The sequence below is a fragment of the Oncorhynchus tshawytscha genome, linkage group LG02, assembly GCF_018296145.1.
Source record: "Oncorhynchus tshawytscha isolate Ot180627B linkage group LG02, Otsh_v2.0, whole genome shotgun sequence".
Taxonomy (NCBI): Eukaryota; Metazoa; Chordata; class Actinopteri; order Salmoniformes; family Salmonidae; genus Oncorhynchus; species Oncorhynchus tshawytscha.
The window spans coordinates 45,596,063-45,623,736 of NC_056430.1; the positions used below are offsets into that span (position 1 = coordinate 45,596,063).

Consider the following 27,674-nt stretch of genomic DNA (forward strand, 5'->3'; position numbering starts at 1 on the left):
CTGTAGTTCTTGACCAGGTTTGCACACACTGCAGCAGGGATTTTGGCCCACTCCTTCATACAGATCTTCTCCAGATCCTTCAGGTTTCGGGGCTGTCGCTGGGCAATGCGGACTTTCAGATCCCTCCAAAGATTTTCTATCGGGTTCAAGTTTGGAGACTGGCTAGGCCACTCCAGGACCTTGAGATGCTTCTTACGGAGCCACTCCTTAGTTGCCTTGGTTGTGTGTTTCGGGTCGTTGTCATGCTAGAAGACCCAGCCACGACCCATCTTCAATGCTCTTACTGAGGGAAGGAGGTTGTTGGCCAAGATCTCAAGATACATGGCCCCATCCATCCTCCTCTCAATACGGTGCAGTCGTCCTGTCCCCTTTGCAGAAAAGCATCCCTAAAGAATGATGTTTCCACCTCCATGCTTCACGGTTGGGATGGTGTTTTGGGGTTGTACTCATCCTTCTTCTTCCTCCAAACACGGCGAGTGGAGTTTAGACCAAAAAGCTCTATTTTTGACTCATCAGACCACATGACCTTCTCCCATTCCTCCTCTGGATCATCCAGATGGTAATTGGCAAACTTCAGATGGGCCTGGACATGCGCTGGCTTGAGCAGAGGGACCTTGCGTGCGCTGCAGGATTTTAATCCATGACGGCGTAGTGTGTTACTAATGGTTTTCTTTGAGACTGTGGTCCCAGCTCTCTTTAGGTCATTGACCAGGTCCTGCCGTGTAGTTCTGGGCTGATCCCTCACCTTTCTCATGATCATTGATGCCCCACGAGGTGAGATCTTGCATGGAGCCCCAGACCGAGGGTGATTGACCGTCATCTTGAACTTCTTCCTTTTTCTAATAATTGCACCAATAGTTGTTGCCTTCTCACCATGCTGCTTGCCTATTGTCCTGTAGCCCATCCCAGCCTTGTGCAGGTCTACAATTTTATCCCTGATGTCCTTACACAGCTCTCTGGACTTGGCCATTGTGGAGAGGTTGGAGTCTGTTTGATTGAGTGTGTGGGCAGGTGTCTTTTATACAGGTAACGAGTTCAAACAGGTGCAGTTAATACAGGTAATGAGTGGAGAACAGGAGGGCTTCTTAAAGAAAAACTAACAGGTCTGTGAGAGCCGGAATTCTTACTGGTTGGTAGGTGATCAAATACTTATGTCATGCAATAAAATGCTAATGAATTACTTACAAATCATACAATGTGATTTTCTGTGATTTTTGTTTTAGATTCTGTCTCTCACAGTTGAAGTGTACCTATGATAAAAATTACAGACCTCTACATGCTTTGTAAGTAGGAAAATCTGCAGAATCAGCAGTGTATCTAATACTTGTTCTCCCCACTGTAAGACCTTTAAGGTACAGCAAATACAAATCCTATGTTTTTTCTCTCTGTTTGAAATGCTCTCTTCTGTAAAACAAAAAAGTATGCAGAATAAATTGACTTTGACCATTCCCTCATCTTTGTTAGTATTTTACATGATTTGATCTGGATTATTCAAGATAATGCTATGATAATACTATGTAAAGTTGTCTCTGTCATCTTTTTCTGGCCATTGGTGAAGATCAAGGTGCTATTTTCCTTAAATGTTTCTTTCAGTCCATATACAGCGCATTCAGAAAGTATTCAGACACCTTGACTTTTTCCACATTTTGTTACGTTAAAGCCTCTCTAAAATGGATGAAATAGTCCCCCCCCCCCATTGATCTACACACAATACCCCATAATGACAAAGCAAAAACAGATTTTTAGACAGGTTTTTAGACATCAACACTGAAAATGATATTTAAATACGTATTCAGATCCATTACTCGGTACTTTGCTGAAGCACCTTTGGCAGCAATTACAGCTTCAAGTCTTCTTGGGTATGACGCTACAAGCTTGGCACAACTGTATTTGGGGAGTTTCTCCCCTTCTTCTCTGCAAAACCTCTCAAGCTCTGTCAGGTTGGAGGTGGAACGTTGCTGCACAGCTATTTTCAGGTCTCTCCAGAGATGTTTGATCGGGTTCAAGTCCGGGTTCTGGAAGGGCCACATAAAGAACTTTCAAAGAGTTGTCTGAAAGCCACTCCTGCGTTGTCTTCGCTGTGTGCTTAGGGTCATTATCCTATTGGAAGGTAAAACCTTTGCCCCAGTCTGAGGTCCTGAGTGCTCTGAAGCAGGTTTTCATCAAGGATCTCTGTACTTTGCTCTGTTCATCATTCACTCGATCCTGACATGTCTCCCAGTCCCTGCTGCTGAAAACATTCCCACAGCATGATGTTGCCACCACCATGCTTCACCATAGGGATTGTGCAAGGTTTCCTCCAGACGTGATGCTTGGCATTCAGGCCAAAGACTTCAATCTTGGTTTCATCAGACCAGAGAATATTGTTTCTCATGGTCTGAGAGTCGTTAAGGTGCCGTTTGTCAAACTCTAAGCGGGCTGTCATGTGCCTTTCACTGAGGTGTGGCTTCCATCTGGCCACTCTACCATAAAAGCCTGATTGGTGGAGTACTGCAGAGATGGTTGTCCTTCTGGACGGTTCTCCCATTTACACAGAGGAACTCTGGTGCTCTGTCAGAGTGACCATCGGGTTCTTGGTCACCTCCCGGACCAAGGCCCTTCTCCCCTGATTTTCCCAGAGACAGATAATGCTTAGTCCTGGACTAAAAATATTATTCAAAGGACAATTTACAGATTATCTGCATTGTGGTTAGTTTTACTGTGAGGGAAGCAAAGATGCCTACATTCTCCTGCAGCAGTCACAGACAGTCTACAGATCACATACCAACCAGTACATGTATGCTGCCACGTATCCACACCTGCAAACAGGTGCACGAGTGCACACATGCACACGCACCCACACACACACACACACCACAGTCGGGTGGAAAGTTAGACGAGACTCTTGCCGCATCCTGACCTTCTGAAACTTCAGCTTATCATATTTCAAAGACTAGTTGTGTTGAGGAGATTGACAGAAGTACTGTTGAACCAAACCTCAGATACATCTAACTGAAACTATTCAAATACTTTACCAGACAATTTTAGCAAGATATAAAAAAACTCAACTAAATTCTCCCTCCAAAATCACCATTATGAGAAATGTATTCATGCTTCTGACCATTACAACAAGCATCTCACCAGTGATGAAACCCCACTTGTCATGTTATATTTCCATGGGAGGATGTCTAATGCCTCACAAAGAAGGACACTTATTGGTAAAATTACACAATTACACTTTGGATGGGGTATCAATATAAACAGTCACAACAAATATACTGGAATCATTCCTAACTTAGTTGCTGGAGAGAAAGAAACCCGCTCAGAGATTTTACCATGAGGCCAATGGTGACTTTAAAACAGAGTTTAATGACGCGCAGCCACACCTTCTCCATGCTGCTCTTCGTCGTCCTCCTCGCCTTCCTGAGGAGGTACTGGGAGGTGAACTCGCAGTAACTGGATCGCTTCCTGATGTCCCCGAGTTGACCTACAGGGGTGGGGCTCTCTCAATGAGTGACGAAGGGAGGCGACAGCGGGGCGGGGCTCCCTGAACAATGAGGAACAGAGGCGGGGCCTGGTGTGAGGGGCGTGGGACGACTGACTAACAAACCCGTACTCTGCCTCTGATGCATGTGGTGGAGCCAGGCCAACACAGGGCGGGCTTAGCGGAAAGGAGGAGGATGATGAGGAGCCAGTGAAATTGTTTACACACGGAAGACATTTTCTTGCAAAAACATCCTGTAGCGGACTGCAATAGCATCGAATAGTCCCCGCGATATGCAACTGTTCAGGGAAGTCAGGAACCAATACACACAGTCAGTCAGGAAAGCAAAGGCTAGCTTTTCAAACAGAATTTTGCATCCTGTAGATCTAACTCCCAAAAGTTTTGAGACACTGTGAAGTCCATGGAGAACAAGAGCACCTCCTCCCAGCTGTCCACTGCACTGAGGCTAGGCAACAAGGTCACCACCGATAAATCCATGATAATCTAATTAATCAATAAAATTTCAATAAGCATTTCTCTACGGCTGGCCATGCTATCCTCCTGGCTACCCCAATCCCGGCCAACAGCTCCCCACCCCTCGCAACTACTTGCCCAATCCTCCCCAGCTTCTCCTTCACCCAAATGTTCTGAAAGAGCTGCAAAACCTGGACCCGTACAAATCAGCTGGGCTAGACAATCTGGACCCTCTCTTTCTAAAACTATCCACCGCCATTGTTGCAACCCCTATTACCAGTCTGTTCAACCTCTCTTTCGTTTCGTCCGGGATCCCTAAAGATTGGTAAGCAGTCGCGGTCATCCCCCTCTTCAAAGGCGATGACACTCTAGACCCAAACTGTTACAGACCTATATCCATCCTGCCCTGCCTTTCTAAAGTCTTTGAAAGCCAAGTTAATAAACAGATTACTGACCATTTCGAATTCCACCGTACCTTCTCCGCTATGCAATCCGGTTTCCGAGCTGGTCACGGGTGCACCTCAGCCACGCTCAAGGTACTAAACAATATCATAACCGCCATCGATAAAAGACAGTACCGTGCAGCCGTCTTCATCGACCTCGCCAAGGCTTTCGACTCTGTCAATCACTGTATTCTTATTGGTAGACTCAATAGCCTTGGTTTCTCAAATGACTGCCTCGCCTGGTTCACCAACTACTTCGCAGATAGAGTACAGTGTGTAAAATGTTGTCCGGACCTCTGGCAGTGTCCATGGGGGTACAATAGGGTTCAATTCTCGGGCCGACTCTTTTCTCTGTATATATCAACGATGTCTCTTGCTGCGGGTGATTCCCTGATCCACCTCTACGCAGACGACACCATTCTGTATACATCTGGACCTTCTTTGAACACTGTGTTAACTAACCTCCAAACGAGCTTCAATGCCATATAACACCCCTTCCGGGGCCTACAACTGCTCTTAAACGCTAGCAAAACCAAATGCATGCTTTTCAACCATTCGCTGCCTGCACTCGCCCGCCCGACTAGCATCACTACTCTGGACGGTTTTGACCTAGAATACATGGACAACTACAAATACCTAGGTGTCTGGCTAGACTGTAAACTCTCATTCCAGGCTCATATCAAACATCTCCCAATCCAAAATCAAATCTAGAATTGCCTTTCTATTTCACAACAAAGCCTCCTTCACTCACGCTGCCAAACTTACCCTCGTAAAACTGACTGTCCTACCAATCCTCGACTTTGGCGATGTCATCTAGAAAATAGCTTCCAATACACTACTCAGCAAATTGGATGCATTCTATCACAGTGCCATCAGTTGTGTTACCAACTCACCTTATACCACCCACCACTGCGAACTGTATGCTCTAGTTGGCTGGCCCTTACTACATATTCGTCGCCAGACCCACTGGCTCCAGGTCATCTACAAGTCTATGCTAGGTAAAGCTCTGCCTTATCTCAGCTCACTGGTCACGATAACAACACCCACCCGTAACACGTGCTCCAGCAGGTACATCTGATTGGTAATCCCCAAAGCCAACACTTCCTTTGGCCGCCTTTCCTTCCAGTTCTCTGCTGCCAGTGACTGGAACGAATTGCAAAAATGGCTGAATCTGGAGACTTACATTTCCCTCACTAACTTTAAACATCAGCTATCTGAGCAGCTAACTGTTCGCTGCAGCTGTACATAGACCATCTGTAAATAGCCCACCCAATCTACCTACCTCATCCCCACATTGTTTTTATTTACCTTTATGCTCTTTTGCACACCAATATCATCACTTACACACCATCATCTGCTCGTCTATCACTCCAGTGTTAATCTGCTAAATTGTAATTACACTGCTACTATGGCCTATTTATTGCCATACCTCCTCATGCCATTTGCACACACTGTAAATAGACTTTCTTTTTTTCTATTGTGTTATTGACTGTACGCTTGTTTATTCCATGTGTAACTCTGTGTTGTTGTTTCTGTTGCACTGCTTTCCTTAATCTTGGCCAGGTCACAGTTGCAAATGAGAACTTGTTCTCAACTACCTTACCTGGTTAAATAAAGGTGAAATAAAAAAATAAAATATATGTGACAGCTTCAATGGCGTTGCCTATGCTCTCTTCCTGTGTATCCTTTTTCAAATCCAGGCCTTGAGGTCCACAGCATTAATGATTTATTCTTCTCCTTAGGGGTGGTTGAGTAAAAGCTGGTTAAACTTCCAGGGAATAAAGAACAAGTAGCACCAGCGGACAGCAATGCTCTGGGTTGGGTACCTTTGAATACCAAACTGAAGACCCAATTAGTTATTGCACCCCCTTGTGGACAAACTGAAGTGGTACAACATGTTGCATTGCACAATTGTGGGCACTGACCCATAACAGAAAAGTTTTGAATAACTTCCCATAGCTTCATAGTTATGGGAAATGTTTGTTTTGAGATGGTTAGTTCTAACTGTATAGAAAGACTGCTACCACAAACCAGCAGCATCAACAATTCCATGGTGGAGAGAACAGTGAAAGACCAGTATCAGGGTCGTCCCTCAGGAGACTGGTACCAAGATATCATGTCCAGTGTGTTCCAGGCTCAGATGGATCTCAACCATCTGCACACTCACTGTACCAGATTTTCCCAACGAATCGTGCCATGGTCATCAACCTATGATGGATGAACAACAAAGTCCTGACTGTATAGAAAACAACCATCAAGCGTCATTATTTTCCAGGAACCGGGAAGTCACTGTACTAGTGATACAATTAATCTGGCAGAAGAGGGTACTGATTAAGCAGGTGCAAGACACAAGAACTTAACAGCTTTATATATATATATATACCTACATACAGTGTAGATATAGATATTTTATATATAAACTTGCATCAGTGAATCATTAAACATCTTTACAAAGCCTTAGCTACCACCAACACTTCTCTACAGGAAAAGTGGAGATGATATTTTACAGCAGCTCGGTCTACACTTAAATGCCACAAACAAGTTGTACAAAAAGCTGCTTTATTTAAAAACATACAAAGTGGATAAAAGGAGTGCAGTCACTCTGCTGCTGCAGTCCATTCACCTTGGATCACATTATTCTTGATTTAATGACTTGGGTTAACAAAGCCTAGTTCCCACAAGGAGCCTATTAAAGTAACTGTCCAGTGGAGATCTCACTTTAAACATTTTTATATTCTGTTAATTTGTATCTAAATAATGTTGTGGACTCATCCGGTATAGTGATGTTATGTTTGATGCCTGAGCTCTGAGGTATGCGTTGAAATCGCGGTGTGCCGATGCCCAGATCACCTTATCACAAGCATGTGATCAATGACGTCCAAAGCTTTGTTTCGTCAAACAACCACCTGATTGGAAGAAGACAAAAAGGCTACACTGCACACACACTCTATGGGGTGTGGGACATAATCTATAATAATTTGGCTGCTCTAAATTCGATGATCAGCAGGTGGCACTAGTGTGCACTTGATCAAAGCCTTGAGTAATTGTCAACAACAATCAACACCTTGTCTGTCCTGAAAGACTTGATCACCTTATGAATTGGTCTTATCATCTATATAATGAGGAGAAATATAATCTACCAGGGCAGGAAGCAATCTGTCCATAGTGATTTTATAGTCCTACTTTTCCCACTTTGAAAGACAAGTCATGAAGGTATTTCAAAAGGCCAACAACACCATGATGATAATTAATACGATCATGAATAAAATGCTAGTTTTCTCAGCGGGCTTAACTCCAGATCCTAGATATACTTTGCCTCCCAGCACGACAGTGAGTCCGGGCCTGTAAAATTAAGTGAACCAAATGTCAATGTAAAACCGTATTCTTGTGTAATCATATTGCTTCCCACTAGTTTCAACTGTTACTTGTACCTTTACCCCAGACACCACACTGACACCAACTACCAGTAAGTAGATCAACCAATTATAACTTAGTTTGCAAATACAATATCTTTGTTCACATTTATTCACTAAAGCTCTGACCGGTTAACTAATAAATATATTCATAGCTGCTTGTAATTTCAGTCGAGATTTTTAACCACTTTTAGTCCATCTGATTTGTAGGTAATGTGTAGTGTACTTCTCTCTTTAAGCTTATTGAAAGGCCTTAGATATTACATTAACTTTCATTTGTTCTTGTGTAATATGAGCAATCTCTTCTCACCAGGTTTGACCTCCCCTTTGACCCCTAGCAGGGCAGTGAATCCTTCATCAGGTCTCTTAGTCATCTTTATCTAGTTAGCAAATATAAGTAAAACAAATAGAGTAGCTTTATCTTCTCCATGTTAATGTTTTTTTTTACATCACAAATTTGCCTCATTACAAAAAGAGGTTGATATTTGATTGATTAAAATCGTGGGAAAAACATAGTTTGGAAAGCAAATGTCTACTGCTGAAAATAGAAGACAGTCTGTAGAACCAATATAATTCTCAACTCCCATTTTTTTGTGACTAGCAGCACTATTTTTTCAAAGTAGCTCATCTTGAGATAGGCTATTGCCAAGAGGAGCGCATTGGCCATCACTGTGAGTAGTAGCATATGGTGGCTTCATCATTACGTGAGTCAGTGTGCCACTGGAAATTGTATTTAATTGCCCAATGTAGTAATATATAAATAAAAACCACAATTCAAACAGGAAAGCTGTTTTAACCTCTTGAATCTAGAGGCCACTATTTTCATTTTTGGAAAAATAACGTACCCAAAGTAAACAGGCTTTTTGTCAGGACAAGATGCTAGAATATGCATATAATTGACAGCTGTGAGTATAACAGAACTGATATTGCAGGCGAAAGCCTGAGAAAAATCCAATCAGGAAGTGACTCTTATTTAGAAACCTCTGCGTTCCTATGCATCCTTATTGAGCAGTGAATGAGATATCAACCAGATTCCTTTTTCTATGGCTTCCCTAATGTGTCTAGTGTCACAATACATAGTTTCAGGCTTTCATTTTGAAAAATTAGCCTGAACGTCAACATTGCGTCAGTGGTCAGCTGGAGTCTCTCAGAGTGTTTTGTGTGTGAGGGACAAATGCGGCCATTGTTTCTCTCTTTCCTACTGAGAAGCCATCTGTCCCGGTTGCTATATTATCGAATAGATATTTGAAAAACACCTTGAGGATTGATTATAAACAACGTTTGACATGTTTCTGTCGATATTATGGAGCTAATTTTGAATATTTTTCGGCTTTGTCGTTACCGCAATTTCCGGTCGAATTCTCAGCCAAAGTGAAGAACTAACGGAGTTATTTCGTCTACAAAAATAATATTTGCTATCTAACTGGGAGTCTTGTGAGTGAAAACATCCGAAGCTCATCAAAGGTAAACGATTTAATTTGATTGCTTTCCTGATTTTCGTGACCAGGTTGCCTGCTGCTAGCTAGGCATAATGTTATGCTAGGCTATCGATAAACTTACACAAATGCTTGTCTTGCTTTGGCTGTAAAGCATATTTTCAAAATCTGTGATGACAGGGTGATTAACAAAAGGCTAAGCTGTGTTTCAATATATTTCACTTGTGATTTAATGAATATGAATATTTTCTAGTAATATTTATGTCCGTTGCGTTATGCTAATTCATGTCAGTTGATGATTACGCTCCCGGATCCGGGATGGGTAGTTACAACATTAACATACTCAATTACAATTTTTGGGAAGGAAAACCATTTCACTAATATTGTAAATTATAGGTCATATTTCATAGAAATCTGGAAACATTGGGCATTTACTTTAAGAAGATTTAGCCATTTGCTATCGAGTTGATGTCCTCACCAATACCCCGCCCTCGATTCCTTTTTTCAGTGTCTTGCATGTCATGTACTTCAACCTTACCAGGTCCACGGATGATTATTTCTCTGTTGCGTAGCTGCGAATGGCCTGTGAGGAGACCCCTTTTCGAGAGTCCAACTCCTTCAATGCTTCTTTAACCAACACCATCGTAGGTGGACGAAGAGGAGTTTTTCGTGCCACAGCAGGTGCTTTGCTGGTTTCTAACAATGAAATAAACAAATGTATCAACCGTAATCTAACCAAATAGCCGTAAAATTAGGCTACTCAAATTGGCCTAAACCGCACATGGTTTTACAAACCTGATTTAGCTTTTCCTGACACTTTTTCATATTTTTTGGGCACATCAGTAAGTGAAGTTACTTCTTCGGCGCCTGCTGCTTTTTCTTTAGGTGGTATGATCAAACGGTTCATCTCAAAGTTAGGCTATATAAAAACATTAGTTTAAAAACAGTAACTGCATTCTCAGCCTACACACATTCAATGTTTTGCACTTCAAGCAACACCGCAGCAAAGCATGCGGTTTACCTGAACAGGCGCTGACATTTAGGTACCAGTTAGAGCATTCAAGGTAAACTGATCAGTCCGAGTAGTGTGAAATCGCTTTTTCTTCCCTCCTCCGTTCCTTCCTTCCTTCCTTCCATCCTTTCCTTTACTGCGCTTATCAGTTTACCGTCACTGCTCTGGCATATTATTAAACATGACTCACCAAACATAAATGAAATATGAAAACCCTTCTACATTTTAGAGATCATCAAACTCTCAACCACAAATGCAGGGTTTTTGTAGTTAAACTTTGTGCTGTTAAAAACTTAAAACAAAAAGTCGAAGATAAATATTTTTCTCAGAAAGACACGTTAGTTTGTTGGTTTAAAAAATCAAATTATCGGCAATAATGATATAAAATAACATCTGTTAAAGACAGACAGCTTTAGAACCTAAAAATAATTACTGATACATGATTCTGAATGTTCAGCCTCCTTGTCCTCTGCAACATAACATTAGCCCACAGTTGCCATATGAGACATCTGTGGTTTTCCTGTGAACAAGCTCCACATCTGCTTTTCTATTGAAACATTTCATCTTTGTCCCAGTCACTGCCACCATCTTCTGTGATGTCAGACTAACAGTATGTATGTAGCTGTCTAAAAAATGATATTGTTCATCCCTGATATGGCTGGTCGTCTGTTTTTGCTCATCCTCCTTTTCGGTGAGTTATTTTTCCTTCCATCTGTTTGTACGACAGGATATTTCATTCTTCTTTCCCCTCTTTTAGTCTTTTACTTTAGGAACTCTTAATATTTCAACATGTTATGGTTATAATAAGTGTGTCTTATTCCATTGATCATCCTAGTCATTATTTTACATGTTGTACAGATAAGAATGACCACTGCTTGATAACATGGCTGTGAATGCATTACAGACTGTTCTGCTTCGCCAGCTTGTGTAAAGTGATCCCATCTCATGTTTTCTTATTTTTCATAATGGCAAAAAGAGCATGATAATGACCCATTTTGTTATGCCTAGATACCTTCCAGTTCCTCAAAGCCAAAGGTCAGTATCATTATTATGGATTTAAAGCTGCAATATGTAACTTTTTGGGCTACCAGACAAAACAACGGGTTACCAAAATATTCAAATAATGATTGACATATTTTCAATAATAACGTTATTTTGATTAATTTATTCATATGATTTCATCCTTCCATGAGATGCTGTATACACTGGCTATACAAAATATTTACATGACATAGACTGACCAGGAAAATCCAGGTGCAAGTTATGATCCCTTATTAATGTCATTTTATTAAAGCCACTTAAATCAGTAAATAGATGAAGGGGAGGAGACAGGTTAAAGACATGGATTGTGTATGTGTGCTATTCAGAGGGGGAAAGGGCAAGACGCAACATTTAAGTGCCTTTGAACGGGGTATGGTAGAAGGTGCCAGAACTGCATCAGTGCTGGGTTTTTCAAGCTCAACAGTTTCCTGTGTGTATCAAGAATGGTCCACCACCCTAAGGACATCCTGCCAACTTGAAACAACTGTGGGAAGGATTGAAGTCAAAATTGGTCGTCATCCCTGTGGAATGCTTTTGAAACATTGTTAAATCCATGGTCCGACTGTTTGGTATATTCAGTGTAATCCTGACACAAATCTAGGGTTGGTACCCAAGGCAGCTGGTCGATCCATGATGGCTGTCAACGTTATTATTCCTTGCTTGCTAGCTAACACTGTTAACACTGTCACGTCAAACAGTGCAGCCAGAATAACAGCAAAGAAGCTGTATTTGCATTTGTTTAAGCTGTTTTCTATAGATCTTTTTTGGGGGGTACATCCATAACAATGAGCTAATGACTCGATGTGAGATTTTGCCTGGCATAGAGAATCTGCTCTCTCTCCAGGACATTATTCAGTGGAGCTAGCTCACTACAGTACACAGTTAACATAATCACTTCAAACTGAAGCTGGAATGACAGTAAACTAGCTGCATTTCGTGTTTTTCTTTTGTCGTATCTTTGAATATATCCATAAAAATGATACTGATTCATGATTTTGACTGGCTAAGAAAAGCTGCCAGACTGTCTCATCCCGACACATTCATTCATTACTATGTGACAGCTGGAGATGATCCAAATTCAATATTGAAACAATGTTGCAAATATCGGAGACAGACAGCAAGGTGAATACAAATCTACACAGTTGAAAAACAAATGCCAGTCTAAAATAAATGGGATATAATATCTAAATACTTTTTACAGTAGAGATCAAGTTTATAAATTGCCTGGGGATGTCTGGTTGTCTGATGGGATCGTGGATTGAGCAGTCAAATGGAATAGTGAATAGACTATTTTTTTGTGTTTGCAAACGTTGTGCGCATCGCCCTCCTGCGGCAACGTTTGCAAAGACAAAAAATAGTCTATTCACTATTCCATTTGACTGCTCAATCCACTATGGTGACAGAACATGGGGGAGTTTTTCTAGAACGCCAACAAAAAAATGCCTCTATTTACATGTTGCATAACAGTGCATCTCACACTACTTTTGGATTCAAATTGGAGTTTAAGGCTCGTATGAATGACCTGCTTAATATAATGTTTGTGTCATCATCGCAAATCAACTGCATTATACTTAAAAATAACTTCAACTTCAACCAGTAAAATGTCTCTTTGGCTATCTTTTGCTGCAGCCTATGGCCATGTCAGTGAGTGTTTAGCATTCTAGCTAAAATAGTTATTTTACAAAGATCACAACAGAATGTAATTTTAGTGACTGTTCAAGCAAGAATCAACACATCATTGTAAGCGTTAGGAGAGCCCCCCAAAAGTTATTTTGTTTAGATCTAATAAAAGCGTAAATCTAGGCTATGTTGAACGGGCGCAGATGGAGTGGCTTTCTTACTGCAGCCAAGAGTCACACGCATCTGTACGTGACATCAGTGTGTTGTTCACTGGAAAGTATGGAACGTCATTTGGGTCTTTGCATTTCAATAAAGATACACGTGAAATATCACTGTTTGAAGCGTCAAATAACAATATTTGAAGGGTCAAATCAGCTTGTTGACCAATCAGGACCTGGATATGACTGTATGTCACATAATCATTTAACACATTCGTTACTTTTTTACGTAGTTATTACAGATTGATTACACTATCACTTGTATTTCATATGTCACAGTGATTCACCGATATGTGTGATGCTGGTAAAGTTTTGTCTTGTGCACCTGCCGCTGCAGCACAAGCGCAGACACACCTCCCCAAGCTCTGGGACAGTTCTGGTCAGAAAGAAATCCATCACTTCCGTTGTTTGGCTGTGCCCATTTAGCAACGTTCCAAAATGAGCATATGTCCTGGTGGAAGGATGAAAATAAAACACATTTACTCAGAACAATAATACGTCTTTAATGAAAGACATGTCCTTAATCTTTTGTTTAAATGTTGGCAAACGTTTTACAAAAGCCAAATGGCCATCAAAGCCGAGGATTATTGTGTGATAACTCCCTCCTAAGGGCTGTTCCTGGCACAGGCTCTCATTGTTTATTTATTACAGTGTCTGAATTGTTTTTCTCTTTCAAACTCATAATATTACGTGGTACATTATCTGTATGAGTCGTTAAACATTGAAAATGAATTTATAATTCAATTAAAAAAGACACTCCATCATCTCTCTGATCTCACAGATCTTCCTCAGCCCAGTCTAACAGTGATTCCTGCCGTCATCAAAGAGAGAGACTCAGTTCAGCTGAACTGTCAGACTCCTCCACCTGTCTTTGAGTGTTACTTCAAAATAGAGGGGAAAGTAGAATTCACCCTTTCATCACCCTGTCAACAGACACTCACAGGAACACTACTGGTGAGGTGGACAGGTCAGAGTTCACCAGCTGAGGTCAAAATCCAATGTCAGTACAGTGCTAAAGGTTCACAGTTTAGATCCATATACAGTGAGCCGTCAACAGTCACAATTACGGGTAAGAAGACTATTTGAATGGTTGTAAACAATGTACTGTTGGGCCATCATTACCATGTTCCTCTTGGGATATGTTATCATACTGTGTGTTGTCATAATCTATTACATGAAGCAATCAAGCAATATATTATATCTCCTTAATTTCCCATACTGTCGCTGCATAAAGTAATTGACTCAAGATCCTTAAGTCTGAAATAACAAGGAGGGATTAGTCTGTCAGTAAATTTCTCAAAACCACAAAATGCTAAATGCGTAATCCCCCTATTCTCACAGACCTTCCCCAGCTGACAGTGAGTTCTACAGTCATCAGAGAGACAGAATCAGTTCAGCTCAGTTGTGAGACTCCTCCATCTCTCCCTGTGTCTCACTGTTACTTCAACATAGAGGGGGGAGAGAATCCTCCAGACTCATCCTGTACTCAGACAATAACAGGAACTGAGCTGCTCAAGAGGTCTGGTCCAACATTTCCAGCTGTGGTCAAAGTGACGTGTTACTACACTGTATGGAAGTCTCACACATCTCCTTTTAGTGACCCTGTCTCAGTCACTGTTCAGGGTAAGTAGGTGGTTTAAACAATGATACACTTCACTGTTATACCGTATTAATTATGCTCGTTCTGAAAATGAGATCTTCTGTCGTATTTCCCAAACGTCTTCATTGCACATAATGATAGGATTTACTGTACTTTGTTAAAACATAAATGCTGACATAGTTGAACATTTTATTAATGGATTTTCCATACTGTTAGTATGTATGGATTATCTGTAATGTTTTTTTAAATGCAAAGTTCAAAGAGACCCACCTCCTCCCAGGCTGACAGTCAGTTCTACAGTCATCAGAGAGAGAGACTCAGTTCAGCTGAGCTGTCAGACTCCCCCATCTGGATCTGTGTCTCAGTGTTACCTAAACCCTCACCCTGTACGAGGTCACTGACAGGGACTGAGCTGCTCTCGTGGGCAGGTCAAAGTTCATCTGTTGAGATCAAACTGAGATGTTTTTACACAGTAGAAACTCACTATACATCGACGCACAGTGGTTCTGTCTCCCTTACTATTCTTGGTAAGAAATTATTATTCAGATTGTCTTAAATGATTCTGTTTAAATCACAATCTCATCCAATGTCATTTCAAAATGTTTGTTGTGAAGACAATAAATCCATAGAATATTTGAAATGTTCATGTCAAAAGTAGAGTTCTTAGATCCCACACAAACAACCACAGAGAGGCCAAAGTACAATCAAAGGTTCTTTATAAACTCAGCCTTACACAGTATCACTACGGTCCTATTAGAAACATGTAAATAGTCTGGGATTTAGTTCTGTAGGCTAACTAGAAGCAACGGGACAAACTAACACAGCGGTTGACTCCCGATTGGTGGCCAATGTTCATTCTGGTCCTTCCGAGCAGGGTTTTTTCCTTCGGTTTTCCCCGAGCAGGATTAGTTCGGCTCTACCCGAACAGGGTTCGGCTCTTCCTCCTGAGCAGGGATCGTTAGTCGATGGCTGGTCTGGTAGTCAATTGCTGGTTTGGTGTTCAGTGGTAGGTCGCCTTCTGTCCCTCACTCTGCACCGGCCTGGCTGTGTATTAGAGTTGGGTGTAGCCTCTCAGCGGCGTCAAGCGTGTCCCCCGTGTCTATAGTCGTGGGGGACAGAAAACATACAATTAGAGCACGTACTGGCCAACAATTGGGGTCACACTCACGTTTGAAACAAGCACTTTCCTTCAGTAGTGTTATAAAGAGCTTTGTGATTTGTGTCTTTCCCACAGCAGGCGACCAGCGGAAACGAGAAGCAAGTCGGTCGAGATGTCCCTGGTTCAGTTCCTTTTTAACTCTAGTTCTGGGGCGTGTTTAGCAATTTGTTTAGGGAGGGAGAAGGTGATAGAGAATCGTCTCAATGTTAGTTTAGTCTGTGTTAATTTTTGGAATCACAGCAAGCAAAATAGTCCATGCGATTCAATTTGATTCACAGGTGAGAATGTAAGGAATTAAGTGAAAGGCAATCGTTGTAAACACACAGCACACATGATTAAATGGCACTCATAAATAGGAATGATATCAAATAAGACATGCTGTTAGTTAATTTAAAGAGAATGGCAGGCTCTTGTTTAGTAAGAGTGTCACTTGTGACATACACATTACATTCAAAAAGAGTGATGCAAAAGGGAGTCTCTGTCCTTTCCCAACAGATCCAAAACCAGACATTACAGTACATTTTGATGAGGACTTCAACATCATCTGTTTGATTCCTGGATCCGTCAGTCCTGACACTACCTGTAACCTGTATGTTGGAGAGGAGAGTCAGCCATCCTTCACAGCAAAGATCATGAAGAGAAAAGCCACCTCAGCATCCAAACAGTGGTTCTGTCAATTCACTCCAAAACATAGTGATCTGATCAGTCGTCTACAGTCAGTGAGGCGTAAGGAGGTGAGCTGTGACTACAGATTGAGCTCAGGACCAAACTCTCTCTCTCCACGCAGTGATGGGTACAGCTTTACAGGTGAGTCATTATCTAAACAAATCTATCAGTGCTGCAGGTCTTCATGATCTGACTCACTTTTATTTCAGCATCTTCTTAGTATGACTATATTAATTCTGACCAAAGAACTAAATACCACATTTCAATCCCAAATGATTTCAGATCTGGTGGGAGTTCACATCAGTGATTCAACAACTATACAGACACCTTCTATAGCAGTTAGACTACACATTTGTGCTTTTAAAGTGGCACTGCTTTTATTTTTATAGCAACACACGTTTCAGCAATAAGAATAGTTGTGTTAATGTGTAAATGAAGCTGTTCTGTTCGATAATTAAGCTGTTCTATAGATATGACACCAGCCTCAACACCAACGTCTGGGATCATCAGCACAAGTATTATAATGTCTGTGTTCATCTAGTCGAGTGTTTAGCTCGTATCTATACGCTGTTAGGCTTCTGCTGTTAGATAACATGGTGACTTTATTCTAGGAAGCTGTCAACAACAATCAACACCTTATCTGTCCTGAAAGACTTGATCACCTTATGAATTGGTCTTATCATCTCTATAATGAGGAGAAATATAATCTACCAGGGAAGGAAGCAATCTGTCCATAGTGATTTTATAGTCCTACTTTTCCCACTTTGAAAAGATGGTATTTCAAAAGGCCAAAAACACCATGATAATCATTAATATGATCATTCATAAAATGCTAATTTCATTATTATGTGTTTTCTCAGTGAGTTTGACTCCAGGTCCTAGATCTACTTTGCCGCCCAGCACGACAGCGAGTCCTACAGAAGGTGTGTTGGGCCTCTAAATGACCATCTCTGCAAATAGTAATTATACAGTCAAGAGTTTAGATTACGGGCCTGTAAATTAAGTTACCCAAATGTGAATGTAAAACCTTATTCTTGTGTAATCATATTGCTTCCCACTAGTTTCAACTGTTACTTGTACTTTTACCCCAGACACCACAGTGACACCATCTACCAGTAAGTAGATCAACCAATTATAACTTAGTTTGCAAATACAATATCTTTGTTCACATTCATTCACTAAAGCTCTGACCGGTTAACTAATAGATGTATTCATAGCTGCTTGTAATTTCAGTCCAGATTTTTTACCACTTTTAGTCCATCTGATTTGTAGGTAATGTGTAGTGTACTTCTCTCTTCATGCTTCTTGAAAGACCTTAGATATTACATTAACTTTCATTTGTTCTTGTGTAATATGAGTAATATCTTCTCACCAGGTTTGACCTCCCCTTTGACTCCGAGCAGGGCAGTGAATCCTTCATCAGGTCTCTTAGTCATCTTTATCTAGTTAGCAAATATAAGTAAAACAAATAGAGTAGCTTTATCTTCTCCATGTTTTTTTCCACATCACAAATTTGCCTCATTACAAAAAGAGGTTGATATTTGATTGATTAAAATCAACACATTTAGATGTCTTTTTTTAATAATCAGATCCAATGATGTGCTTTGCATCAGGGTCGACTGTTTGCTCTACTTTGACCACTGACACCCCAGCGAGTCCAACTGAAAGTAAGTTTAGCCAATAGGTTTAATTTAGTTTGATAAATATTTTTGTCTATTAAAGCAGAGACCAATTTTGCAAATATAGCCAAATGTAAATTCAGTCAAAGCTTTAGAATTAATCAAACAATTTGTCTCTTCTTAGAAATATTTACATAACTCTGTTATTAAGTTGTCCTTCTCTCTTGCATGTGCCCAGGAGGTCAAAGCTCCACAGAAAGTGAAGTGGAATCAAACAGTCAAGAAAGCATTCTGTGTAAGTATCCTTGTCTAGCTGTCTTTTCTCACACATTTGAAAACAGAGCTGTGCACATTTTCTTAGAAGAACAAGAGCTGATGACCTCTCCTTATGTCATCATGTCATCAAATAGTGGGGCAATTATGGCAGGCAGCAGTGGGTGTGGCTTCTGGAATGGGCGTGTTCCTGGTAGGATTGACAGCTGTCTGTCTCTGCAGGAGGACCAGTGAGTACATTTGATTCTGCAAAACAAATCATTTGAAAATTTACCGTGCTAACATTAATGTAAGTGCCTTTGGCATGGGTTAATTCATCAACTCAGTTTGATCATATTGTATAGGTTAGACTATATTCAATTGAATTAATTTAGCCTCATTTGTTTTTCAGAGAAAACCAATTCTCAGAGGTAAGAATTCCCTTGTGAATGTGATGCAGATTGTATCAACCTTTAGTTCTGTATTGTCCATGATGAGATGTTCTTACCACAACCTTCTTATACTTTTATGTTGTACAGACCTACAGCCAGACAGGATGATCACAGACAATGTATGTTCCAAACAAAATACATCAAACATACACATACATACAACTAACTATATACTCTCATGTACAAGAACTGTAATTCAATTTTCAATGTGTTTCTGTTGTAGATGATTTGGTGTCTATGGGAGCGGTGAGCAGTGGAGTCATGGTGATTATTCTACATTACAGTGGAATCTGTACACATGTACCCCTCTGACAGAGGAGGCTGGTGGGATGAGTTATAGGAGGACAGGCTCATTGTAATGGCTGGAATGGAATTAATGGGACGGAGTCAAACACATCACATACATTGAAACTACGTGTTTGACTCCATTCCATTAATTCCATTTCAACAATTACAATGAGCCCATCCTCCTATAACTCCTCTCACCAGCATCCTCTGCCCTTTGTCTGTCTGATCTGAGGATCAAGACCTTAATGTTACATTAGTAGTGCTTCAACATATGAATGTTCAAAGGATCAAACTAACAGCTGTATTTATATGGTAATATTTATAATTACCATATAAAGATGGATTTATTATTTATATTTGTATTTATTACCAAATACGATGTTCTTCACCAGAAATAATTTCTTAATGTATTAATTCATGTTAAACCTTGTAAATGTGTTCCTAAGTAAGTACAGAGTTTAGTCGTATAAACTATTTTTGATTGCATTGGACATGTGTAGATCTCGGAATGACGTGTAGATCTCAGAATGACACAAATCCGACTAACACTTCCTGTGATACAAAGGAGGGTGCCGTTCATGTCACGAGTTAGAGAATAGAATAGACAGACAGTTTTTAGACTGGAGGATAAAAAGTCTCTATTTTCTCTCTCTTCTTCTCCCTCTCTCTCTACTACAGGTGGATTCAGGAGATGCTGGAAACGATTCTCAGATCACTTCTGTACTGTCCATGTTCATGCCCTCAGGTTTGTCCCTCAGATCTCGGGACCATCTGCAAGTGCACAGCTGCTGTACATGCTTAAACTTTGGGCCTAACCATATCAAACTTATCAAAACGCATATATAACACTTAAAACAGAAATGAATGTGTCAGAGCATCAGCAGCATGAGAATAGATCTGTAGATCTGCAGGGGGTTTGAGACACGAGGAGAAGTGTGAAATTACATCAAGCCTTGTTACTTGCACTTCTGTTTGGCTGTTACTAACACAAGAGGGCAAACTCGACTAAAAAACACACATGCAATGTAGACATGTAATATACACATGATCCCCCTCAGGTCCCGTTGATGTGGATACACAGGCATTTGCAAATGAACATGTAAGTACAGCACAAATGTCCTATTCATTGTATTATATTATATTGTTATATTATAATTGTATATAGCATTGTTTTCACAGGCAGACTGACTCGAGGATAAAAGTATCTCTCTTTCTCTCACTGTGTTTTGACTTTCAGTTTACGATTGGTCTTACATCCTCATAAAATACCCCTTATGAATTACATTTACTGTACTGTAGATTCAAAGCCCTAAACTGAATCTGTTTCTTTTCTCTAGTCTGATACGTACCACATATACAGCTCAATCCCCGACAGACCAGCATCCTCAGCCCAGTCTGATGGGCTGTACAGCCTTCTGCAGACACACTGAAACTACACCTCTGGCTTTCTGTATCTATGTCTCACACATGTCACACAAATACATTCTTTCTCACACGACATCCTTTATTATCACTCATCCACTTACTGTAAATAAGTTGGTTAACAGGTAATATTTCTACTGTATTACACATGGACAACTGATTTCTGTTACATGTCTATCCATAATATCTCTTACTGTGTTAATATTTATATTTTGGAGGGGTATGGGGCATACTCCCCTTTGAGCATTTTTCTTATTTCTTCTCCCTAGTAAATGCTAAATCTACTGTATTTAAGTATATTATGTTGACTGTTTGATACCTTCTTCCATAACAGTTGGATAGAATTAATTTCCTATTGTGCAAAACATAATCCACAACCAAAACAAACTGCAAATGCATACAAACTCAAGTTTGTTGAGTCACAAGCTTGATACATTTATTGGGTGCAAAGAATTTAGGACCAAAATACATAATGCTTGACTACTTTAATACACTATAAATTAATTTGTCCAAATACTTTCTTGACTTTCTTGAATTGGGGGGACTATATACATAAAGTGCTTTTATATCTAAATGGTAAAACATACAATACCTTCAGACAGTATTCACACCCCTTGACCTTTTTCAAATTTTGTTATGTTACAGCCTGAATTTAAAATGTATGAAATTTAGATTTTTTTTTATGTCACTGGCCTACAAACAATACCACATAAATTCAAAGTGGAATTATGTAAAAAAAAAAAAAATGTCATTAAGTATTCAATTACTTTGTTATGGAAATCCAAAATAAATTGAGTAATACCTTGCATGGACTCACTCTGTGTGCAATAATAGTATTTAACATGATTTTTATTGACTACCTCATCTCTGTGCCCCACACATACAATTATCTGTAAAGTCGGTTAGTCGCGTAGTGAATTTCAAGAGATTTAACCAAAAAAAACAGGGTGGTTGTCTAATGCCTCACAAAGAAGGAAACTATTGGTAAAAAAGCAGACATTGAATATCCCTTTGAGCAAGGTGAAGTTATTAATTACACATTGGATGGTGTATCAATATACCCACTCACAACAATAATACTGCCATCATTCCTAACTTAGTTGCCGGAGAGGAAAAAACCCACTCAGAGATTTCACCATGAGGCCAATGGTGACTTTAAAAAAATTACAGAGTTTAATGGTTGTGATTGGAGAAAACTGAGGATGGATCAACAACATTGTAGTTAATCTACCAAACTAACCTAAATGACGGAGTGAAAAGAAGGAAGCTTGTACCTGTTTGCAACAAGGCACTAAAGTAATACTGCAAAAACTGTGGCAAAGCAATTCACTTTTTGTCCTGAGTACAAAATGTTATGTTTGGGGCAAATAGGATACAACACATTACTGAGTACCATTCTCCATATTTTCAAGCACAGTGGTGGCTGCATCTTGTTATGGGTATACTTGTAATCATTAAGGGACTGGGGAGATTTTCAGGATAGAAAATAAATGTGATGGAGCTAAACACAGGCAAAGTACTAAAGGAAAACCTGGTCGAGTCTGCTTTCCACCAGACACTGGGAGATGAATTCACCTTTCAGCAGGATAATAACCTAAAACACAAGGCTAAATATACACTGGAGTTGCTTACCAAGAATACAGTGAATGTTCCTGAGTGGCAGAGTTACAGTTTTGACTTTAATCTACTTGAAAATCTATGGCAAGACCTGAAAATGGTTGTCTAGCAATGATCAACAACAAATTGGACAGAGCCTAAAGAAATTTGAAAAGAATAATGTGCCAATGTTGCACAATCCAGGTGTTGAAAGCTCTTAGAGACTTAGAGACGCAGAAAGACTCACAGCTGTAATCGCTGCCAAAGGTGCTAATACAAAGTATTGATGTAAAGCCTTATCTAAATGAAATATTTCTGTATTTCATTTTCAAAAATGTAGCAAAAAATTACAAAAAACATGTTTTCACTTTGTCATAATGGGGTATTGTGTGTAGATGGTTCAGACATGGTTTTTTAAAATACATTTTGAATTCAGGCAGTAACACAATAGCAATAATAATAATAAGTCAAGGGAAATGATAACTTTTTGAAAATATCCTAAAAAAAAGGGGAAATTCTGTACTGTCGCCTTATATGAAACATTCTATCTTAAATCTAAACTACTGGAGTATAGAGCCATATATACTTTTTGGGCTTCACTGTCCAAATGCATATGGAGGGGAGTGTATGACCGATAAATGATTCTGATTGTTCAGATACCCTTACCTCTGCAACATTAGTTCACACTTGCTGTATGAGACTGTTGTTAAGGTTTCTGCTCCTTGTGGTTTTGAAGTGAACAAGCTCCATATCTACTTCCCTATTCAAACAATCCTCTGATTCAGTCACACACCTTACTGTGAAGTCAGACTAATCGTATGTAGCTGTCTGACAAATGGCATTGTTCATCCCTGATATGGCTGGTCATCTGTTCTTGGTCATCCTCCTTTTTGGTGAGTTATTTCCACATTTCTACAGTTTCATCATCTGTTTGTTCTACAGGATATTCCTCTTCTTCTCTCCCCTCTTTTAGTCTTTTACTTTTTACTCTTTTACTTTAGGAACTCTTGATATTTCTGAATCTCATGGCTATGATGAGTGTCTTGTATCTTATTCCATTAATCATCTTATTTATTTCTCTCTATCATCATTTTACAATTTGTTCAGATATGATTGACCAATGCTTAATCCCCATTAATGCATTACAGTAGATTACGCTACTTTACCAACTTGTGTGAAGTGTTCAGGTGTCTCCTGTTAAAACATACTTTTTGAATGGCAGATGATGATAATCTATTTTATCATTTCTAGATACGTTCCAATCCATCAAAGCCCAAGGTCAGTATCATTATTATGAGTTTTTAGTTACCCAGTAAAAATCTAATAATAATCATGGTATATATTCTTCTCATTCAAATATAACATTAGCTGATAGCATATCCATCTGACACTATGAATTCAAAAGGAATTACAGATAAATGATTAATACAATACAGTGCTGAAGGTTGGCAGTTTAAATCTGTATACAGTGAACCTACTTCTGTCCAAATTCAGGGTAAAACTAATGTCTATAGCTGTAAACACTGCAAACACTGTTCTGCTCAGTTGGTCATCTAGAAACACATTGTCATATTGTCTTTTTGCAAAGAGCAAAAATATATTCCAGACCTCCCTCAGCCCAGGCTGACAGTGAGTTCTACAGTCAACAGAGAGAGAGAGAGACTCAGTTCAGCTGAGCTGTGACTCTCCTCCATCTGTCTCTGTGTCTCAGTGTTTCTTCTACACAGAGGTGAAAAATCCTAAACCCTCACCCTGTACGAGGTCACTCACGGGGCTGAGCTGCTCTCGTGGGCAGGTGAACGTTTACCTGCTGAGGTCAAACTGAGATGTTTTTACACAGTAGAGACATCCACACATCCATCGATGCACAGTCATCCTGCGCCTATCACTATTCTTGGTAAAATAGTATTATTGTTTTGAATACACTGATCTGATTGGCTCACTGTAATCAGATTGGAGTATGTAATGTCATGCTAACATATACAGACTCTTTAGTTCTTACTGGTAAAGAAAGAGGTGTATATTCTCATTAACCTACAGTCTGGACAGTTATTGATGTGTCCTCCTCACAGGTAAACTGCAGAAACCAGACATTAGTGTCAATGACGAATCTTCTCATGACATCACTATTGCCTGTGTACTTCCTGAGTCTGTCAGTGATGGTCATAGCTGTAACCTGTACACTGGAGACCAGCCTCAGGCCTACAAAGAGGCCTGGGTGAGGAGATTTAACGCAGCATCATCCAAACTATTCTGTACCTTCAGTGTTACAAAGAATGATCTGTTCAGGCATCTGCAGTTGAGAGAGATGTGAGCTGTGACTATAGAGTGAACACAGGATCACACTCTCTGTCTCCCCGCAGTGATAAATACATAATTACAGGTAAGATACTTACACAAACAAATGCAGAAATATGTATTATATGTACATTTTTTAAGTTTAGAATGGTATGGGCAAAAACTGGTTGAATCAATGTTGTTTACACGCCATTTCAACAAAAAAATACTATGTTTTTCCTTCTGATGACATTAAATCAACATGGAAAATGTATTGGATTTGCTGAAATAATTTGGGGGAAATTTGTATTTTTTTCACCCAACTTAAAAAATAAAGTAAAAATTGTATTATTTTTACCCCCATTTTTCTCCCCAATTTCGTGGTATCCAATTGTTAATCGTCACTGTCTTGTCTCATCGCTACAACTCCCGCACGGACTAGGGAGAGGCGAAGGTCGAGAGCCATGCGTCCTCCACACACAATCCAACCAAGCCGCACTGCTTCTTAACACAGCGCATCCAACCCGGAAGCCAGCCGCACCAATGTGTCGGAGGAACCACCGTGCACCTACCAAGCTGGTCAGCGTGCTCTGCGCCTGGCCCGCCACAGGATTCGCTAGTGCGCGATGAGAAAAGGATATCCCTTCCGGCCAAACCCTCCCTAACCTGGACGACGCTAGGCCAATTGTGAGCCGCCCCATGGGCCTCCCAGTCGCGGCCGGCTGCGACAGAGCCTGGGCTCAATTTTTCACCCAACTTGAACCTAAATCCCATGACATGGCTGAAATGTTGACAACTAAATCAAATGTAAATCAAAACTAGATGTGGAACTGACGTCTGTGCCCGTTGGGCAAATGCTATTTTTGTCTTATTTTGAACATTTTGACTTTGCATAGTGAAAGACTGCGGGCTCTACAGTATATTGTTATGTGCAGAATAGTGTGCCTTGTACTTCATTAAGTTGTTGTCCTCTCCCAACAGGTCAGAAACCAAATATTACAGTCAGTCTGAAAGGGAACCTCATCCTCACCTGTTTAATTCCTGGCTCTGTCAGTTATGACACCACCTGTAACCTGTATGTTGGAGAGAAGAGTAAGTGTCTTTTCAGAGCACAAATCAGGAAGAAGAAACACAAAGATTCCGAATGCTGGTTCTGTCAATTCTCTGCGGCTGAGAGTGATCTGATCAGTTGTCTACAGTCAGTGAGGCGTAAGGAGGTGAGCTGTGACTACAGAGTGAGCTCAGGACCAAACTCTGTCTCTCCACGCAGTGATTGGAACAGCTTTACATGTGAGTCATTATTATTATTATACAATAATAATCTATCAGTGCAGCAGGTCTTCATGATCTGACTCCCCTTACATTTTTTAGTATGACTATATTCATTCTGACCCTCCGTCCCTCCATCCCCCACTCACTCACTCACTCACTCACTCACTCACTCACTCACTCACTCACTCACTCACTCACTCACTCACTCACTCACTCAATCAATCAATCACTCACTCTTTGCTTGCTCCTTCGAGCACAGCACCTTGACATATGGATCTCTACACTGTCTTATTCTGGGCCAGGTCCCAGGCTGATCTGGTGTTGAGTCCCAGGTTGTGTAGGTCGTCCCCCAACTGGCCGGACCACCTGGCTCTCGGTCTTCATCTTGGGTGTGACCAGTTGGGGGAATGCTCCTTGAGGATGAGGGCAGGCAGGGAGCTACTGCCACCAAATAACATTCTGACCCACAAACTAAAGACCCCATTCCAACCCCAAAGTGGTTGTAAATCTAGTGGGAGTTCACATCAGTGATCCAACAACTACACAGACAACCTCTACAGCAGGGAGACAAAGGGGGTTAGCTTTGGTAATGTGTACGTGTAGCTGTTGGAATGTCTTTCTCTGTAGTTCATTGTGTTGAAGATGGAGGATGTTGTTAAGAACACTTTACATTAGAAACTGTATGTAATTTGTTCATAGATATGAAACCAGTCTCAACACCAACGCCTGGAGTCATTTCCACAAGAATTACAAATTAATTTTTGAACTGGTTCAGTGTTTAGATCATGTCTGTACACTGTTAAGCTTCAGCTGTTAGTTACATGGGGACCTTATTCTAGGAAGCTGATAACAACAATCAACACCTTATCTGTCCTGAAAGACTTGATCACCTTATGAACTGGTCTCATCATCTCTATAATGAGGAGAAATATAAGAGAGAAATATAATCTACCAGGGCAGGAAGCAATCTGTCCATAGTGATTTATAGTCCTACATTTCCCACTTTGAATAGACAAGTTATGAAGGTATTTCAAAAGGACAACAACACCATGATGATCATTAATACAATCATGAATAAAATGCTAATTTCATTAATGTGTTTTCTCAGTGGGTTTGACTCCAGGTCCTAGATCTACTTTGCCTCCCAGCACGACAGCGAGTCCTACAGAAGGTGTGTTGGGCCTCTAAATGACCATCTCTGCAAATACCAATTGTAGTCAAGGGTTTAGATTAACGCTTTATCTTATTCTTGTGTAATCATATTGCTTCCCACTAGTTTTGACTGTTACTTCTACTTTGACCCCAGACACCACAGTGAGACCAACTACCAGTAAGTAGATCCACTCATTTTAACTGACATGTATATTTTTGTTGACATTAATTCACTAAAGCTCCATCTGATTTATGAATTGACCCATTCATAGCTGCTGTAATTTCGTCTAGATTTGTGCACTTTTAGTCCATCTGATTTGTAGGTAATGTGTAGTGTACTTCTGTCTTTCTGCTTATTGAATGACCTAATAAATTAAATGAATTTACATTTGTTCTTGTGTAATCTCCTTTCACCAGGTTTGACCTCTCATTTGACCCCCAGCACAGCAGTGAATCCTACATCAGGTGAGTTGGTCATCTTTCTCTAGTTAGCAGATAGGACCTAAACAAATAGACTAGCTTTATTGAACCCATGTTTTAACTCACAAATTTCCCCTGATTAAAAAAAGATGTTGATATTTCATTAATTAAACCCTTTTGTGACTACGGGGCAGTATTTTCATTTTTGGAAAAATAACATTCCCGTAGTAAACGGGATATTTTGTCGGGACAAGATGCTAAAATATGCATATAATTGACAGCTTATGATAGAAAACACTCTAAAGTTTCCAAAACTGTAAAAATATTGTCTGTGAGTATAACAGAACTGATGTTGCAGGCGAAAGCCTGAGAAAAATCC

At 40.2% G+C, this 27,674-nt stretch overlaps 3 protein-coding genes across 33 annotated transcripts in view; 2 read left to right on the forward strand and 1 right to left on the reverse strand.

Moving 5' to 3' along the window:
* LOC112244872 (nuclear pore complex protein DDB_G0274915) overlaps positions 1-27,674 on the reverse strand; it is a 710,200-nt gene that overhangs the window by 30,709 nt on the left and 651,817 nt on the right. The gene's annotated exons all lie outside the window — the stretch shown is intronic.
* Positions 1-27,674, forward strand: part of LOC112244881 (mucin-5AC-like) — a 63,566-nt gene that overhangs the window by 18,357 nt on the left and 17,535 nt on the right. For 4 of the 13 annotated variants that reach the window (XR_006079105.1, XR_006079104.1, XM_042299571.1 and 1 more), the window contains exons 6-8: positions 26,832-26,894; positions 27,000-27,053; positions 27,293-27,340. The exons of 1 other annotated variant lie outside the window; for it this stretch is intronic. Coding sequence is in view for 10 of the 12 variants with exons in the window: in XM_042299571.1 (XP_042155505.1) it covers positions 26,832-26,894; positions 27,000-27,053; positions 27,293-27,340 (165 nt within the window). In the remaining 2 variants the exon portion in view is untranslated. The remainder of the gene's footprint in view (positions 1-26,831; positions 26,895-26,999; positions 27,054-27,292; positions 27,341-27,674) is intronic. 8 more of the 13 variants (XM_042299576.1, XM_042299591.1, XM_042299588.1 and 5 more) reach the window with 4 other exon arrangements.
* Positions 10,707-21,350, forward strand: LOC112244882 (mucin-3A). Of its 9 annotated transcripts, none has more exons than XM_042299542.1 (18): positions 10,708-10,932; positions 11,250-11,276; positions 13,902-14,189; positions 14,462-14,743; positions 16,375-16,686; positions 16,828-16,884; positions 17,406-17,468; positions 17,607-17,660; positions 17,921-17,968; positions 18,135-18,212; positions 18,403-18,459; positions 18,575-18,667; positions 18,829-18,847; positions 18,956-18,987; positions 19,092-19,132; positions 19,835-19,901; positions 20,215-20,255; positions 20,494-21,350. In XM_042299542.1, the coding sequence occupies exons 1-18, from the start codon at positions 10,875-10,877 to the stop codon at positions 20,584-20,586; spliced, it is 1,710 nt and encodes a 569-aa protein (XP_042155476.1). In that variant the 5' UTR covers positions 10,708-10,874; the 3' UTR covers positions 20,587-21,350. The 9 variants fall into 9 exon arrangements, with proteins under 9 accessions (XP_042155480.1, XP_042155476.1, XP_042155482.1 ...); XM_042299544.1 differs by having other exon boundaries at positions 10,709-10,932; positions 18,159-18,212; XM_042299545.1 differs by having other exon boundaries at positions 10,709-10,932; positions 17,637-17,660.

Excerpts from the sequence above, each read along its gene's own strand:
- LOC112244882 (XM_042299542.1), top strand. The coding sequence starts at position 10,875 with ATGATATTGTTCATCCCTGATATGGCTGGTCGTCTGTTTTTGCTCATC. Across the intron at positions 16,885-17,405 it reads ACAGACACCTTCTATAGCAG|TGAGTTTGACTCCAGGTCCT; the intron begins TTAGACTACACA and ends GTGTTTTCTCAG. Across the intron at positions 19,133-19,834 it reads CGGTGAGCAGTGGAGTCATG|GTGGATTCAGGAGATGCTGG; the intron begins GTGATTATTCTA and ends TCTCTACTACAG.